This window comes from Amborella trichopoda, chromosome 2, assembly GCF_054954075.1.
Source record: "Amborella trichopoda isolate Santa Cruz 75 chromosome 2, AtrichopodaSantaCruz75HAP2 v2.0, whole genome shotgun sequence".
Lineage (NCBI taxonomy): Eukaryota > Viridiplantae > Streptophyta > Magnoliopsida > Amborellales > Amborellaceae > Amborella > Amborella trichopoda.
Window position 1 is genome coordinate 50,622,847 of NC_142337.1, and position 17,302 is coordinate 50,640,148.

Here is a 17,302-nt window from a genome sequence, read left to right on the forward strand (position 1 = left end):
GCAATCGGCTTCTAAATGGATCTCTGATGCGGAGAATGCTACTTTGTAGGAAGCTCTGATGCTAGAGGAGGTTTATTGTGGACCGTGTGTGGAGGGTCCAAGTTCTGCTTCTAACCCTCCCACGCCCCCCCCTCTTTAATGAATTTTATTTCTTGGAATGTTAGGGGATTGAGCGATCCTAAGCATAAAAGGGACATCCTCTTTTTAGTTATGAAATATAAACCTGTCATTTTGGTTCTTCAAGAGATTAAACTTTTCAGCCTTGATGTTTCGGGTGTGAGGGAAGTTTGAGGATTGGGTTCTGTTAACTTTTTGGGGGATTGACTCTATTGGAGCTTCTGGGGTCTTTGGATTTTGTGGGATCCTCAAGTTTTGCAAAGTTTTTATTATGTTGTCAGGGACATTTTTTTTTGGTACGGTTTCATAGTCCTTCGATGGATTTTTCATGGGGTATAGTCAATGAGTATGGTCCTACTTTACATGCTTTTAAAGAGTTCTTTATTAATGATCTGACATATGTTTTGAATGACTTTTATTTTCTTGTCTCCAAAGCCTTTTAAGATGGAGATTGGGTGGCTGGAAGAGAAAGAAGTTTTATATCTGATTCAAAGTACTTGGAAAAATGCCACTTCAGTTGGTTCTCTAGATTTTCAGATGCATAAGAAACTGATTAGTATCAAATATAAGCTTATTTCGTGGAAGAGGGAGAATAGATTTCACATTAAAAATAAGAGTGTTGAGGTTTTGTTTGAGATTAAAACTTTGGATTTATCTATTCAACATGATGGAGTTTTATCTGAATTGCTAAAAGTAGAAAGAGCTAATAAGATGGGGACCCTCAATGAGTTACGTAGTGTGGATAAGATATATTAAAGACAAAGGTTGAGAACGAAATGAGTTAAGGAAGAAGATATAAACACTAAATATTTCCACGCCATTGCTAGCTCGCATAGTAGGATTAATGATGTCTCAGGTCTGGTGATTCAAGAGGTTGATCAGGATGATGTGATGACAATGGGAGAAGCTGTGGTTAACCATTTTAAAAAGGCTTTTACTTCTGAAGTGCACTTCACACCGAAGTTTGATCGAGTTCTATTTTCGGGTTTGTCTCACAATTTTGCTTCTTCGCTTGAGAGAGAGGTGTTGATGGAAGAGCTACAGGAAACGGTCTTTGCATTGCCAGAGGGACAAACCTCCAGGCCCGGAAGGTTTCCCTTTGATCATTTTTCAAAAATTTTAGAATCTGATGAATGGGGAGTTGTTTGAGATGGTTAAAGGTTTTTATGATTCGAGGGGAACTCTTTAAAGGGTGAATTCTACTTATATAGCACTTATTCTTAAAAAGTCTGTTATTTTGGAATTATCATACATTCAACCTATTAGTTTGCTTACACCTTTACAAAAGGTCAATGGCACACTTGACTCTCCATTGTCCCTTTTCTTCTAGAATATGGGACCATTTCTGTTCATTTTTGGGGCCAGACGATGCCTCAAGAGTTTGCAGGGGTTATCTTGGAGATGTCAATGCCTTATTTACCCAAGATTGAGACTGTTATTTGGAAGATTCTGCGTGGCTTAGTCCCTTGGGAGATCTGGAAAGAAAAGAATAAACGTACCTTTGATGGTGTCTACCTTTCCGTTGCACGAGTTTTAGACAAAAGCATCTATTCATTGTAGCCTATTTTTGGTGTTTTCAAGTAAGGCAAAAACGTTTTGAAAGTGGATGTGATCACGAACCATCCAAATTTAATTTATGGGGGTGGTTAAAAGTAGATCAGTGAGTTTTTGGACTCCATTTCAACAAAGGGGTTTTGAAACTTAACTTTGATGGGAGTTCGTTGGGGAATCCGAGCCTGGCAGGTGTTGGGGGAGTTGGGCGTGATTTCCATGCAGGTCCGGTAGGGGAAGCTACAACAAATCATGTTGAATTGGTTGCCCTTCATCAGGGTCTCAAGATTTTGCAAAGTAAAAATTTGGGCTTGTCTTGGCTAGTAGAGCGAGATTATCTGAATGTTATTCAGTGGTGCAAGGACGAGCCGAGGGTACTTTGGAAGATAGTCCCAATTTGGTCGTAGGTGTTGGATATTGTTATTGATTTGTCCATTTCTTTTTGCGACATTTATAGGGAGGCTACGTTTATAGGGACGCTAATTCTCTAGCTGACTCTTTTGCTAAATTTGGTTATTCTATTCTCTTTTGATTTATGATGAAGTAATCCCATTTGAGTAATTTGCAATAAAGGTCGGTAACATTTGTCAAAAACATAAATAAAATAATAACAAGGCCCCATAGTTTTCAGGGGTACTCTGGATATTTTTTGTGTGAGAAATACTCTTTTATTATTTTTATCATGTGCGCTCCGGTTAGGTGTGCACGCTACAAAATTCATTGGAAAAAGATTTATAACATAATAAAAAAAAAAGTATCAGCGCCATTGAGTTGAGTTTTGATGCTTAAAAGCTGACTTTTGACATTGTGATTAAAGCCGTTTTAGCTGTCTATTCAGACGACACTAAAAACACCAGGGTTCACATATGTGGGGATATTAAATGTAAAGTTGGGGGTGGCAACGGGTTGGGTTGGGTCAGGGTCCGGCCGGACCTAGACCACAACTTGAAAAAATATTATGGGACTTGAACCGCGACCCAGACCCAACCGGTCCAGTAGTTACTGGAGTCGGACCCAGACCCAAAAATATAATGTGGAACCTAGACTTAGACCCAGAGCCGACCGAACCCGATAAAAAAAACATAATACTTATATACTTAAATATATTTAAACGTATTTAATGAAATTTGTTAAATATATACGTACCTTATTTAAAAGAAAAAATGTATATAGGTGCAGAGCTCTAAACAATCAAATTAGGGCGCACCTCAAAAATTTTACTAGAAGAGGTTGTTTTGATGCCCAAATATCTTCAAATTGATCGTGTTGACATCAAGATGTATGGACATGAGAAAAAAAATTTATTTCAAGTTTTGAAAATAGTGCATCTTGTAATGCATTTTTGGATCGTCAATTATCAAGATTTTGAGATGGAAGAGTGGCAAGACAAGAAGGTATAGAATCTGAAATGAATCAATTCGGAAAAGTTTAGGTGGGTTGGCCATTTGTGGCGTCGACCCAGTACAATACCTGTGAAGAGGTGCAAGTTAATTCCAGTGGAAGGATTGAAAGGGCAAAGGGTAGGGCCAAAAGGATGTGGTTGGAAGTAGTATGAAAAGATATGGGGACTTATAGTCTCACTGAGGGTATGTCATTAAAGCAGAATGGCGGCCTAGGATTTGTATAGCTGTCCCCAATTAATTGGAAAAAAGTTATGATAATGATGATGATGATTATGAATTATCAAGATTTTCAAGTTTTCAAAGATCTGCTTGATCTACATTATTTTTGAAGCTTTAAAATTTATAATTATATATGAAAATATATTTTAAGGCTACAACAAGGATTTCCAATATTTATACCACATTTGTCGACACTATTTGAATGTGCTATTACTATGGGTGTTTAGAGCCTTGGCCTTATATAAACCGTACCCTTATTTAAAAAATTTAACTAAAAATATATAGCTATATTTATTTGAATATTATTCAAATATTATATATTAAGCATTATTTGAATATAAATACTATTCAAGTCGGGTCCGGGTTTGAGTCCATTGGGTCGGGTTTACATGGAGCTAGGTCCATACCTGAATTGTGGTCGGGTCCAATATTTAGACCCAAACCCGACCTGCCAGGTCCAATTTTTAGACCCATACTCGAACTTGGGTCACGTCTACCCATTGGGTCCCATGTCACGTCCGGGTCCATTGCCACCCTATAAAGTTTGCTCTTATATTTAAATAAGAACAGAGTTTATATAGAGCCGAGGCTCTAAACAATCAAATCAAAGTGCACCTCAAAACTTTCAGTAGAAAAGGCCATTTTGACTCCCAATATCCTCAAATTGATCTTCTTGACTCAATACTCATGGACATTAGAAAAAAAAAAAAAGGATTTCAAGTTTTGGAAATAGTGCATCTTGAAACGTATTTTTGGACACTCAATTTTCAAGATTTTCAAGTTTTTATAGATCTGCTTGATCTACACTATTTATGAAGCTTTAAGTTTTATAATTTCTCTAGGCTATCACATAGATCTTCATAAAGCTTTAAGTTTTCTAACTTGTAAATTTATAAAACTTAAAGCTTCACAAAAATTTCTAGTATTGAAACCAAATTTTAAGGTGCGCTTTACTTTGATTGTTTAGAGCCTCGGCTCTATACAAACTGCACCCTTTAAATAATTCTCCATGTAACTAATATTATTAGTGCCGTTTGTATATAGCCTAGGCTCTAAACAATTAAATTAGAGCCTACCTTCAAATAGTGTTGAGAAATGTTTTAATACTGGCAATCTTTGTGATAGCCTTAAAATATATTTTTGTCTTTATTTATAAAGTCAAAAGCTTCAAAAATAGTGTAGATTGACAGATCTATAAAAACTTGAAAATCTTGAAAATAACGGTTCAAAAATGCGTTATAAAATACACCATTTCTAAAACTTGAAATCCATGTTTTTCTCATGCCCATGCATCTTGATGTTGAGATGATCAATTTGAAGATATTTGGAAAATTTTTGAGGTAGGCTGTAATTTGATTGTTCAGAGCCTCCTCTCTATATAAAATTTTCCCTATTGTTATTAATTTCAATTGATTGCTAGATTTGATGCCCGCATTCGTTTTTCCATCTGTTCCTTGTTTTCTTCCTCCTTGTGTTTATCCATTTCGTAAATCCTGTGTGTTGGTTTAAATTGGTACTATTGGGATTTTGGGCAGCCCTGTCTCGTTTCTAACTCTATATCTGCACGCTTAATTTTCTCTTAATACTATACGGATCAATGATATTTTTTTTCTCCATTCTTTTTTTTTTTTTTTCAATATTTAGAAAGAAAGATATTTTTCAATATTAAAAGAGAGAGAGAGTTTTGAGGAGAAACACAAGAGAAGAGAGAAGGGGGTTTAGAAAGAATAAAAAAAAAGAACGTCTTCGATATCTTTTGAACTTTTGGTTGGGCTAAAAAGATGGGTCAAAAGGGTAAAATTTTATCCAAAGAAATGAAACCTAAAAAAGTATATATAAAGAGATATTTTTACGAAATAAAAATAACAAAAAATGATGAATTTTCAAGTTCCCAAGGTTGGAGATATGATACTCGGGGAACTTGAAATAAAAGGGGCTAGCAAGCGGCCAGTATTGGCATAACTTTGAGCAAAATATATAGGTCAAACTGTACTAGTGGGAGAAAAACTGTAGAAAAAGACGGATGTCACAATACCGAAACAATCCGCTTCTCAATTAGTATCATATGGTCACACAAGCCTAAGACTCACAACGAAAGAAGAAAAAAAACGGAAATGATGTGGAATAAAAACTAATCTTTCATTCAAAGATGAAACATGGGGTACACAAATGCATTACAATCTCAACATATAAGATTAATTGTAACACATGTAACCCAAAGGTACACAAAGGCATTACAATCTTAAAACCCAACATTAACTTTCAACATGTAACCCAATTTTCTCACCAAACACCTCTCTTTAAATAGAAAGTTTTTACAACCATTATCTCTTACAATAACTATCCACTTGCAATAATAACTACTAATTTTACAACTTCCTACTATACAAACTTACACGTGGAACCTTACTACATCACTATTGATGAAATAATATAAAAATTAATATATTTTTTAAAAAATACACATTAACATTTTTTTAAAAAAAAACCTGATCCACACGTGCTTTCGCTCATGTTATTCAATTAAAAGGATATTTTGGATATTGCAGGATGTAAAGAGGACGTCCTTGGCCTGCATTGATGGGAAGCCGGCATGCCGCCATTTTTCATTTGTTCTTCCTCCCCATCCAAATGTCTCGTTTTCACTCACCCTTTATTTTCTCCATACCTTTCTGCATTTTCATCTCTTGCTTCAAATCCCATGATCCAAAGAATTTTCAGGTTTAATTCCCCTTCTGTTCCAAATTTTGATAATTCGCAGCCATGAAGAAAGATAGCAATGGAGAATCAGTGCAGCCTCTGCAAAGACAGACCTCCAAAAGCCGAGAATGGAGCTCTGTTTCCTCTCCGAACCGCTTCCTCTCCCCTACTCATCGTAAATCTCCGGATACAAGAACGAACAAAAATTCGGAAGAGTTAGTTCTAATTCGAGGCCCATGGCCTTCTGCAATGTCCTCTTCCTCTTCCTCTTCCTCTTCGTCACTTTCTCAGTCATCAACTTTCACTTCTTCTCTCTCAACAAACTCAAGCTCTTCTTCTTCTCTCTCTTCGTTCTCATCAATTCTGAGCGCCAGAAGAGAATCTGGCACTGTAGCCGATCACCTCGGAAACGAGAGACTAATGGATCTCATCGATAAGAGAGAGAGAAGACACTCAAAATCACACAAGCAGAGAACCTTATGAGGCAAAAAAGTTGTTCAGAAACCAGAGTACTTTCAAAGGCCTCTTTCTCTCTCAAAGAGAACAGACCAATGGGTGGATCAATGAGATACACAGACCCTAACTCTAATTCCAGCCAATTTCCGATACCTGGCCGCCTATCAATCGATGCAAGAACCCTTAATTTCTCATCAAGAAATTGGTCAGACAACGAGGATCGTTCGGTCGGGCCTGATTCAGATGGAAGTGGGAGCATCGATCTCAGCAGTAAGTCATCCACTTCTGCTCCGGCATCTAGATTTGGCCAGAAAAAAGCCCGGTAACAAGATTCCTGACAGATTTTGGCGAGAAATTTCGCCACGATCTGGCAAGAAGGTGGGAGGTTCACAGTGGGCGTTGTCACCAGGCCGAGGTGGGCACATGGGCTTGAGGCCACCGAGCCCACCAAGGCCTGTTAAGACTAAGGGGGTGAGTGGTTTTTTGAATATGGGTTTGGAGTAATTGAAGGGGAGGAGGAGTAATTTGGGGAATGGCAATGGTAAGGGTGATGGGGTTGTGTTGCTAATGGATGAGGCAGGGCAAGAGTTGAGGGTTTTGAACAACAGGTTGCTTCAATGGAGATTTTTGAATGCCAAGGCCCAGTTTTTGGCAGAGAAAAAGGCCACATTTGCCCAGGTAACTTTTCTTTTTCCATTTCAGAGAGAGATGGATAGATTTGATTTTATTAATCCATTCACTACAGTTATTTGATTCATCATCGTTCAATTAATAAAGAAAAAATATATAAAGAGACTATATTTTTAGAGATCACAATCATTATGGTCTTTTGATTTTTAATCGGGTTCAATTTTGTTTTTAAATTTCGTGACACATTCCAAGCTATATAACTTAACATCTAATGATTAAGAGTAACCATAACCTCTTTGTCAAAAAGATAAATGGCCTCACAGTGTACAATCCTATTAATAAATAAGAAGCAACAAAACTAGGACCATAAATTCAATAAGATTATTCATTTTTGGCATAATAAGGTCACAATAAATATGATTGGTTGAAATGTGCTATAAAAATTGAGAAATTTAATTTCAGTGCTCAATCAATAATATATCACCACCACCCGATCTCTTGGTTAGCATTTAATAATAATTATGACTTCTTTATACCAAAAATAAAAATAAATTTCTTATATATATTTCCAATAAAGTCAGGCTTACCGTGCCATACTTCTATGGTCATATGGATGTAAACATACTTCCTCATTCAACGAAAACGTCACATCCGTATTGGTTTTTAAACTGTAATAGCAAAAGAGCTCCAAAATAGGCTGTTATTACACCTAAGGATGGCCCCCCATTTTTTTTTGTTTTTTTGACAAATTTGCCTTGGTTAGATGTTTCTAATATTGAATCAATCTCAATTTTTGAATGTTTAAGTCGGTCGGATGTTTCTAACATTGTACTGCATTTAAGGCTCATTTTATGAAGGTTTAAGGCAGTATGTTGTTTCTAATATCGGACCACATTTGGATCTTATTTTTTAAAGGTGCAAGGTGGTCCAATAATTCTAATTTTGAAGGTTTAAAGCGGTCGGACATTTCTAATATCCAAATGGAGCAAACTTAAACAAAAAAAAAATTGAAAAATAAAGGTGGAGAACAAGTACGTCCACATAAATATCGCATATTTTTGAATAACATGTAGTAGCGATCAAATAAAATGATACGTAGGTTATTTTCCCAAACAAGAAAAGAGGGACAAAATAAGAGGAAAGCCTATTTGTCTTGACAACTAAATTAAATTTCTCCATGCCATGCCTAAGTGGGAATTTATTAAATATTTTTGCAACTCATTTTGTCTTCATCGCATTTTGAATCTTACTTGTGTAGAGAACCCCACAAAATGGCGACTAAACAAATATATTAGCGGCAGAAAAACTTGTTTTTCAAATACCATAGATTGGTATTTTATATATCTATATATATATATATATATATATATATATATTATAAAACGTCTATAGGTGAATATAAACAGTGATTTCGTTTACCCTCATTACCATCCAAACTTAATCGTATGGTTATAATTTTTCAGTAGTTTTTTATTTTTAAATTTATTTTTACTAATCATAATGATCTGAAATTTGGAACGTATATACATCTTAGTGAGGCTCACCTAATAAAAATATGAAAAAAATAATTCGTAAATATAAATGAACCAAAATACCCCAATAAATTTTTGGAGGTATATTGGTTAATTTATATTTTATGAATTATTATTTTTTCATATTTTTATTAGGTGCGCCTTAATAAGATGTACACATGTTTCAAATTTCAAGTATCTTGGATTTGTAGAAAAAAAATTAAAACTAAAATAGTGATTTCGCCTACACTCATCATATCCAAACTTCATCGTACGGTTACAGTTGTCCGATAGTGTTTCATTTTTCATTTTTTTTACTAATTAGAATGATCTGAAATTTGGAGTGTGTATATTTATAGGAAGACACTACAAAGAACCTATAGGTGAAAATGAACAGTGATTTTGCATACCTTCATCACCATCCAAACTTCATCGTACTGTTATAGTTGTCCGGTAGTGTTTCAATTTTCATTTTTTTTACTAATCAGAATGATATAAAATTTAGAGCATGTGTACATCTTAGTACACTTAAAAAAATATGAAAAATATAATTCTCAAAATATAAATTGACCAAAATACCCCCGTAAATTTTAAGGGGCATTTTGGTCAATTTATAGTTTACCAATTATTATTTTTCATATTTTTATTAGGTGCACCTCACTAAGATGTACACATGTTCCAAATTTCGAGTTATTTGGATTTGTAAAAAAAAAAAGAAAATTGAAACACTACCAGACAACTATGACTATGCGATGAAGTTTGGATAGTGATGAGGATAGGCAAATTTACTGTTCATTTTCGCCTATAGGCGTTGAGAAGAGTTTTCCATATATATATATATATATATATATATATATATATATATATATATATATATATATATATATATATATATATATATATATATATATATATAACAATGATCCTTTAGGACCCTCCCCCACCCATGTGTGTAGGACCCTAAAGGATTACCATTAAATTTTACACGGATTGCTAAAAAAGTTATCACATAGGTGTAAGACTTGAGTTTTTTAGATATCCGTTCCAAGTTTAATGGGTGATTCTTTGGGGTCCAACACACATGAGTGGGAGAGGGTCCTATAGGATCACTTCTCATATCTCTCTCTCGATATATATATATATATATATATATATATATATATATATAGGCAGCCACTACTGTACGCCCATACGCGAATGGCCTAGATTGAATCTTGGCCATTCTGTGGTCAAACTTACGCTCACGGATGTCCTATAGTGTTTGAGTTTTAAATTGTTTTCTACAAATCCAAATCACTTGAAATATTAGGTGTGTGTTCTTCTCATCACTTGAAATTATATATATATATATATAAGGAGATCAAAATCATTCTTCATTGTCAAAAGTAATAGGGTGGGTGGGGATGTGTCATTGATTGGTTACAAAATCCAAAATAAAATTTCTCGAATGTAATAAACACTTATATCCCTTAGATTTCACATCCAATGGCTAAGAGTGACTGTGACATCCTTGTACTAAAAATAAATGATCTTATAGGATACAATCCCATACTTATAAACCCGCCCCAAGTTTGTGTTACGTTATTGTGGAAATTATAGTCATTGTGTAGTGTTTTAAACCTCAAAAATAAGTTTTGGATAGCCCATGCACTGTGTCGATCTGAATAGACAATTTGGATTGGATGTGTATACTGGAAGACAATTTTCTTTTGATATAAGGAGGTCACTACTATTGTTGATTGTTAAACATGACAATAGGTGGTTGGAGATATGTCAATGACTGACAAAAAATTCAAAATAAAATATCTCAAAAATCTGTGGATTTCACATCCAATGGCTAAGAATGATTATTACCTCTGTATACCAAAACTGAATGGTCTTATAGTATATAATTCCTTGCAGTAAAGCATATGCTACTTGTTACTATTCATTTTACCCTAGAGTGATTTGTCCACCTATCATAATCAAAATTTTGGAAATTTATGCACAGACATATTTAAATATGCAACACTAGTCTTTGATTCATATCTTCAAAAATTTAACATTGAGGCCTTTCATTTTTAATTTTTAATTTTATTTTTCAGTCTTGCCCTCGGGGTTTGACGTTGTAAACATCAAACCATTTTATCTTATTTTTTATTTTTTCACTTTTTGGCATTTGTGTAGTTGGTTAAGATATCAGACTACCCGATTTCTAGAGCGGTCCATGTTTCAAACATTGGCCATGTACACCTTAAAAAAAAAGAAAAAGATAAGTATGTACTGGTCCGATGTATGGAACATAGGATAGCCCCATACAAAAGAACATATTAGATCATAGGGCGGTCCAAAATGTTTCAAACATTGGACCACCTCAAAAATTGAGCGATTTGATATCTTATCTATCAAGGATGCCCAACAAAGTTCAAAACATAAAAAGATAAAGTGGTTTGGTATTTGAAACATTGAACAGAGGGAAAAACTAGTAAAAAAAGAGGGACCTTGTCATGAACTTTCCAAAAATATGAACCATAAGGTTATTTAAAAAAGAGTGGTTTGTACAAGGTGCCCACCTTATTCTATACAAGTAAGCTACACCTCAAAACTTTGTTGGAAGATGTAGTTTGGGGCCAAAATCGTTCATGATGGCTTAAAAATACAAGTTCAACCCTAATTATGAAAAGTAAAATCTTAAAAGTTTTGCAGATAAATAAATATGTAAACACATGAAAATCTTGAAAATAGACAGTTCAGATAACTTGTTACAAGATGAATTAAAGTAAATATGTAAACACATGAAAATATTGAAAATAGACAATTCAGATAACTTGTTACAAGATGAACTACTTTAAATACTTGATTTTTTGTTTTTCTCCCCTTTTTTCATATCTATTCATTTGAAGGTTGAGATGATCAATTAGAAGTAGTGTTAGAAAAACCGGTCGATCGAAATTGGCCAGTTGCTGGGTTCTAATTTTGAGTGGTTCTAATTTTGAGCGGTTTTGGTGAACAATTGGGGTGAATCTTTGTTCGAATATTTGTTCGTTCGAATCCCACCGCCAACGTTTTTTGTTTAACATTACACTCCCACCGAAATCGAGTTCCTTTCTTAATAATCACCTCTGCGGTTTTGGTTAACAATTGGTGAATCTTTTGTTCGAATCCCACCGCCGACGTTTTTTGTTTAGTTCACTTTGTTCGTTCAAAAACATTACCCGCCCACCGGAATCGAGTTCTTTTCTTAGTAATCACCTCTTTGCCTTTCGGAATCGAAATTTGAACCTCATATAAGAGGTTCTTTAATTATAGACCCAATAACCAATACGAAATTTATTCTTTACATTATTCACTTTTACCATTGGGTCAAGTGGCTTTGTTCTTCAACGCCATTGGACAAATCAGCGGATCTCTTTACCAAATAGCCTACCCGAGGGCAGACCCGCCTTCCGAACAATCACATATGGCTTTGAGCCACCAGTTTCGGTTTTTGAAATCCAAATTAAAGAAAGTTGCAGATAATCTTGGTCAAGATAAAGCCCTAGGGCCAAATGGCTTCGCTACCCCTCCTTTATGGTTGGATTCTACATCCCTAGAGCTTGGAACTTTGTACTCGAAGTGTGGAGTGGCAAATTAAAGGACTTTTATCTGATTGGCCTGCTTAATATTTCATACAAAATCCTTGCCAAGGTTATAGGTATGTCATGGCTTTGGTGATTCTAAGGTGTTTTTTTTGAGGGATCGTAAATTCTATGATCGTGCATTGGCAGCTCATGAGGTGTTCACTCCCGTCATAAATCCTTCACAAATTATGGTGGACTCCTAGAAACATGAGTAACTCTGGTGTCAAAAATCCTTAAGATGGCCCAAAAATCTATTTCGTACCTAACTATGACATTTATAGCCCTAAAAATGGTAAAGGCCGAGAAGATCTATGCACACTTAATTTTTTTGAAAATGGATGGTCTAGATAATATATTAGGATATGCAAGTCTAGATAATATTTTATGATATGCTATTTTAGGACTTGAGATCTTTTGTATTCGTACATCTCAATATCAAGATGATCAATTACAGATTTTTTTGACATCAGAAAAATCTTTTTCAGTGGATTTTTGAGGTGCAACTTACTTCCATAGTATAAACCTAGAACTTATATAATCTTTTTCTATATTAATATATCATTACTTTTTCTAAAAAAGAAAAAGGAAAGGAAAAATGTAACTTTTGCATTTTGGCCTTTTTGAATTGTCATCATTGGGCGTTCTTTTTTAATACCTTGGTTGTTGTTTGAGACTCCGAACATGTTCAGGAAATCTAACTTTTATGGGACTGGGGTACAATATGATTCATAGCATGAATAATTTAATAAATCTCAATAGCTCACTACACAATCTTCTTTATTTAAAAATCTAAAAAACAAATACGACGATGTAACTATAAATTTGGCCGAACAGGCCCAGAGGATGGCTTCTCTACTTCCAGAGCTTGCAAGGGTAGTGACAAAAGAGATGGCTCTTTTAGAGGAGACTTTTGAATTGCTAGGTGTTGTTGCCGATTTAGAGGTAAAACCTACTTCTCTCTCTCTATTTCTTGATTTCTCTGCCAATTTATTTTTGTTCTTTTATTTTATTTCCCTCTTTGCACCCTCCTTGATGCTGTACCTAAACGTTGAGCATGTATATGGAGGGAGCACACTGTACATCTAATCGCTCGAGAAAGTTTGGAAATTTGTAAATTTTAGGAATGCCATATGATAGAGAAAATTGGATTTTCAGTACCTAAAGACTAGGATATAATCATTAAAAAATTAGATGATAATGATAATAATAATAATAATAATAATAATAATAATAATAATAATAGGGAAATATTTCTATACTTCCCCTACAATATAGAAGATAAATGATTCTCCTACCATCCAGCCGTCCAATTTTGTTCAAGAGATCCATTCACCATTTGATCTTAGAACCGACATCTTGAAGTATTTTATTTTTAGTTTTTTTTTATACAAGTTGTATTAATATAAAATTTGGTACTGCTATGTTCTCATTGCGGTGCATCTATAAAAAATATTAAAAATATTGTTTTGATAAAATATACTGACCAAAATACCCCTTAAAGATTTCAGGGGTATCTTGGTTATTTTATTTTATTGAAAATATTTTTTTAATATTTTTCGCAAGTGCAAGTTTAATAGAGGATTGGACATCAAAAATTTGGTATCAAAATAGTTTATAAAAAAAAATTTAAAAATAAAAAAGTGTAGAGATGTGGCATTGTGAATGAGGCAATCTTAGCAACTCCATCCAGAATAGAAGATTGGACAAGGGGAAGTATATAAGTTTTATGCTGTAGGGAAAACGTAAAAAGCTTGCCTATAATAATGATCATAACAACAACAAGAAGGATGACGATAACAACAATAATAATAAGAATAATAGCAGCAGCAATAATAGCTCTTCATCATCATCATTATCGTTATTATTATTGTTATTTATTTGTGCAAGATTGGTTCCTACAATAAGGTTGTCATATTTTGGGTCCTCAAAATACTCCTCAGAATTTTATCCAAGGGAGTGTATCTTGGATATCCTCTATCTAATTTGGGAAAGGAGCTTGGGTTGTGGTGTCCCACACCGTAGTCACCATATTGTGGTTTTCATTTCCACTGGCACCACTCCACTAAGACCATAAAAAAACTATTTTCTAAACCATTTGAAAAAAAAAAATGAACACAAGAAAGAATAATTCACGTTTTCTTTCTCCAGATCGTGAATGTTGTGATGCAGATCTGAGCTTTTGTCATTAGTTCCATACCTTTACCAAGGCCTAGGGAAATCTAATTTTCCCAACCTGCATTTATTTTTGTATAGAACCCTAATCTAGTAGTAACACGAAGTTAATGTTCACATTTTAAGTAGTGTTACCTGGACACTGACACTGGTAATGGTATTTAGTACTTTTGTAGGTGTCTAGTATGTGGAGCCAAAAACTCAGTATCTTTTGGATACGGCAGGACAAGTAATACTAAATAAGATAATAATTATCATCATTCGAGCTTTATCTCAACTATTTGGGATTGATTATATGAATCATGTTCTGCAATTCTACTCTATTAAGGTCATAAATTTAGTTAGATCATAAGTCACTATATCTTTTCTCACTACTTCCATCCATATTCTTTTGAGCAGTTTTCTTGCCTTTTTAGACATTAAATGTTGGAGTGGTAGACATTGACATCATATTTTAGTAGCCAAGATGTTGGTAGTTCAAGCCTGCTCGTACGTTTTTTGCGGTGTTTTATTCTGTAGAGGATAATTAGGTTTGTATATATAATATATTATCCAAATTGATTCATATAGAGCCGTATTGCGGCCTTTTCCTTCTAGTGCTCCACCTCTAGGAGTATATTCTCCATTTATTCGCTAAGGTAAAATTTAATATAGAAGTAATTTTAAGACCTAAAATTAGGCATAAAACATCTTCAACCCAAAATAATAATAATAATTGCACTATCTATGCACTTTTCGAAAAGGAAAAAGTTTACATAAGGATGCTACCTTATAATGTAGAACTACAGATGGCCCTCAAAAAATACATCGGAAAAGGTAGTTTTAATGTTGAAAAACCCTTTGATTGATCATCTCGACATCGAGATGTATGACTATGAAAAATAAAAAGTTTTTAAGTCGCAGAAATAGTGCATTTTACAACATAATATCTACACCGTCCATTTTCAAGATTTTCATATGTTTATAGATCTACTTGATTTTAACCAGTTTTAAAATTTAAAATTTTATGATTAGATATAAAAATAGATTTTGAGATAATCCTAAGAACATTTTACATCAAAATTATATACCATGATAAAATTTGAAGGTGCACCTTACCTCTACACCTACGGATGCGTCCGTATGCAAACTGCACCCTTTCAAACAATGGCCTCCAAATCGAACAACGATCATCTAATTTTTAGGTGGTGAGATCTAAGTTGTTTAAAAATTAAAAATTCAAATTTTTTTTTTTGTTTTTTTAGAAAATAACATCTAGTAATCCTTAGGTAGTTTTCATAATTTCAGATTGATAAAGTCCGCCCATGTAGGTTCACAATAATGCTCCCATGGGAGCATGGTTCTTCAATTTCACCACCATTGTCCAAAAATCTTAGCTCTTGTTCTTTGCGGCCTTCATACATTTCCCATTGGTAGACACCCCTTGTGATATTGCTGCATTTTATTGTTGCGTGGAGTATGATGATGAGTGACCCTATCTCTTTCTATAAAACTTGATTTTTTCTAGATCTCCTTCTATCCACTCGACCTTAGGGCCAAGATTTCCTTAATTCAATATTACGATATAAAAAATACAAAGTCTTGTTGATGGACGTTTCACGTAATTTTTGCAATGCAGATAATTCAATTAGCACTGATTTATGAAAGAAAATGATACCAAAATAAAAAAAGAAATAAAAATTGGACAATAAAAGTGGAATGATGGACTCGACGACCATCAACCCAACTTTGTCAAGTTATAGGAATGAGTTGGTTTGGGTGTTGATGATTGCATTACTGCTTTCAAGTAGGAATCATGCAAAAAATAGAAAAGTAAAGAAGGGGGATGAATTTAGGCAGGTTTGGTTGGTGCATAAATATTTCCTTAGAAAAAATATTTATATATGTAAACAATTTGCAGGAATGTGTTTTGCAAATTTTCTTTTCTCCATGTTTATTAACACGTTCAAAAAGCACAACATAATGAATTTCATTCAAATATATTTCTTAAATATGTATCCAAATATTTATATATAATTATATAAATTTGAATATATTTCATAGATATGTTCATGGTGTGAATCGTATCTAGTGATGTGTTAAGATTCAAATTCATTTATAATTTGAGCATAGCATACCCCGGGGCCATGGCCTCCCAATGCACACAAATGAGATCATTTCGAAATTTATTTACTATAACGTTAGTTACTAGTATTAAATCTCTTTGATCTTGGCAATTGATGTTTGATTGTTTTTCTCTCTTGTTGAAATTAAGCAGCTTGAAGAGAGAAGCCTAAGGTGCCACATTATTCAACTAAGGACTCAGCAACACAAAGATGAGTTACCAAGTAGAGTCGTGCATCCTTGAAGCCTACGGAGATGAAGGCCGCATATATACTATTTATCTTGTTCTCCTTGTTTTTATTTTACTTGTCTAATACTCATTCGCTTTCACATGTAAACATGGGTCTAGCGAACGGGGAGAATGATTTTTTTAAAAGGGTTCTTCTTTAGGCATTCTCACTTTGTATATTATTCTAGGAGCTTCTAAGATGATGGGATGCCTGTGATCTTTTGAGAAAACATTACTAATGTTTGGATGGTCAAGATCTTTCAATGCAAATATTTAAGCAGTCACTAGGATCTTTCCTATGAAAAGCTTTTGACACCATCAATTCGCATGAGTTTCGAAGCGCTTTTGTGTGCATGTGTGTGTGAGAGAGGGTCTCTGACTTCATCACTACGCATGAGTTTCATGCAATTGTGTGTGTTAGAGAGAGATATGACTCCATCACTATGCATGAGCTTCTATGTTGAGAAGCACATTTGCCGGTGTGTATGTGTGTTAGAGAGAGAGAGATATGACTTCATCCCTATGAACTTCTATGTTGAGAAGCACATTTGGGTGTATATGTATGTTAGAGAGAGAGATAGAGAGATTTTGGTACGTTGTGCAAGAAGGGTG

General features: G+C 34.2%; 1 protein-coding gene across 1 annotated transcript; it reads left to right on the forward strand.

The window, feature by feature from the left end:
* The first annotated feature begins 5,250 nt into the window (after positions 1 to 5,250).
* Positions 5,251 to 16,995, forward strand: LOC148783318 (uncharacterized). Its single transcript, XM_088858469.1, has 3 exons — positions 5,251 to 7,124; positions 13,021 to 13,128; positions 16,616 to 16,995. Exons 1-3 carry the CDS (start codon positions 7,014 to 7,016, stop codon positions 16,703 to 16,705), a joined length of 309 nt encoding a protein of 102 aa, XP_088714595.1. The 5' UTR covers positions 5,251 to 7,013; the 3' UTR covers positions 16,706 to 16,995.
* The last annotated feature ends 307 nt before the right edge of the window (positions 16,996 to 17,302 follow it).

Coding starts and splice junctions, on each gene's coding strand:
- LOC148783318 (XM_088858469.1), top strand. CDS start 7,014: ATGGATGAGGCAGGGCAAGAGTTGAGGGTTTTGAACAACAGGTTGCTT. Junction 7,125..13,020: donor AAAAGGCCACATTTGCCCAG/GTAACTTTTCTT, acceptor TTGGCCGAACAG/GCCCAGAGGATGGCTTCTCT. Junction 13,129..16,615: donor GTGTTGTTGCCGATTTAGAG/GTAAAACCTACT, acceptor GAAATTAAGCAG/CTTGAAGAGAGAAGCCTAAG.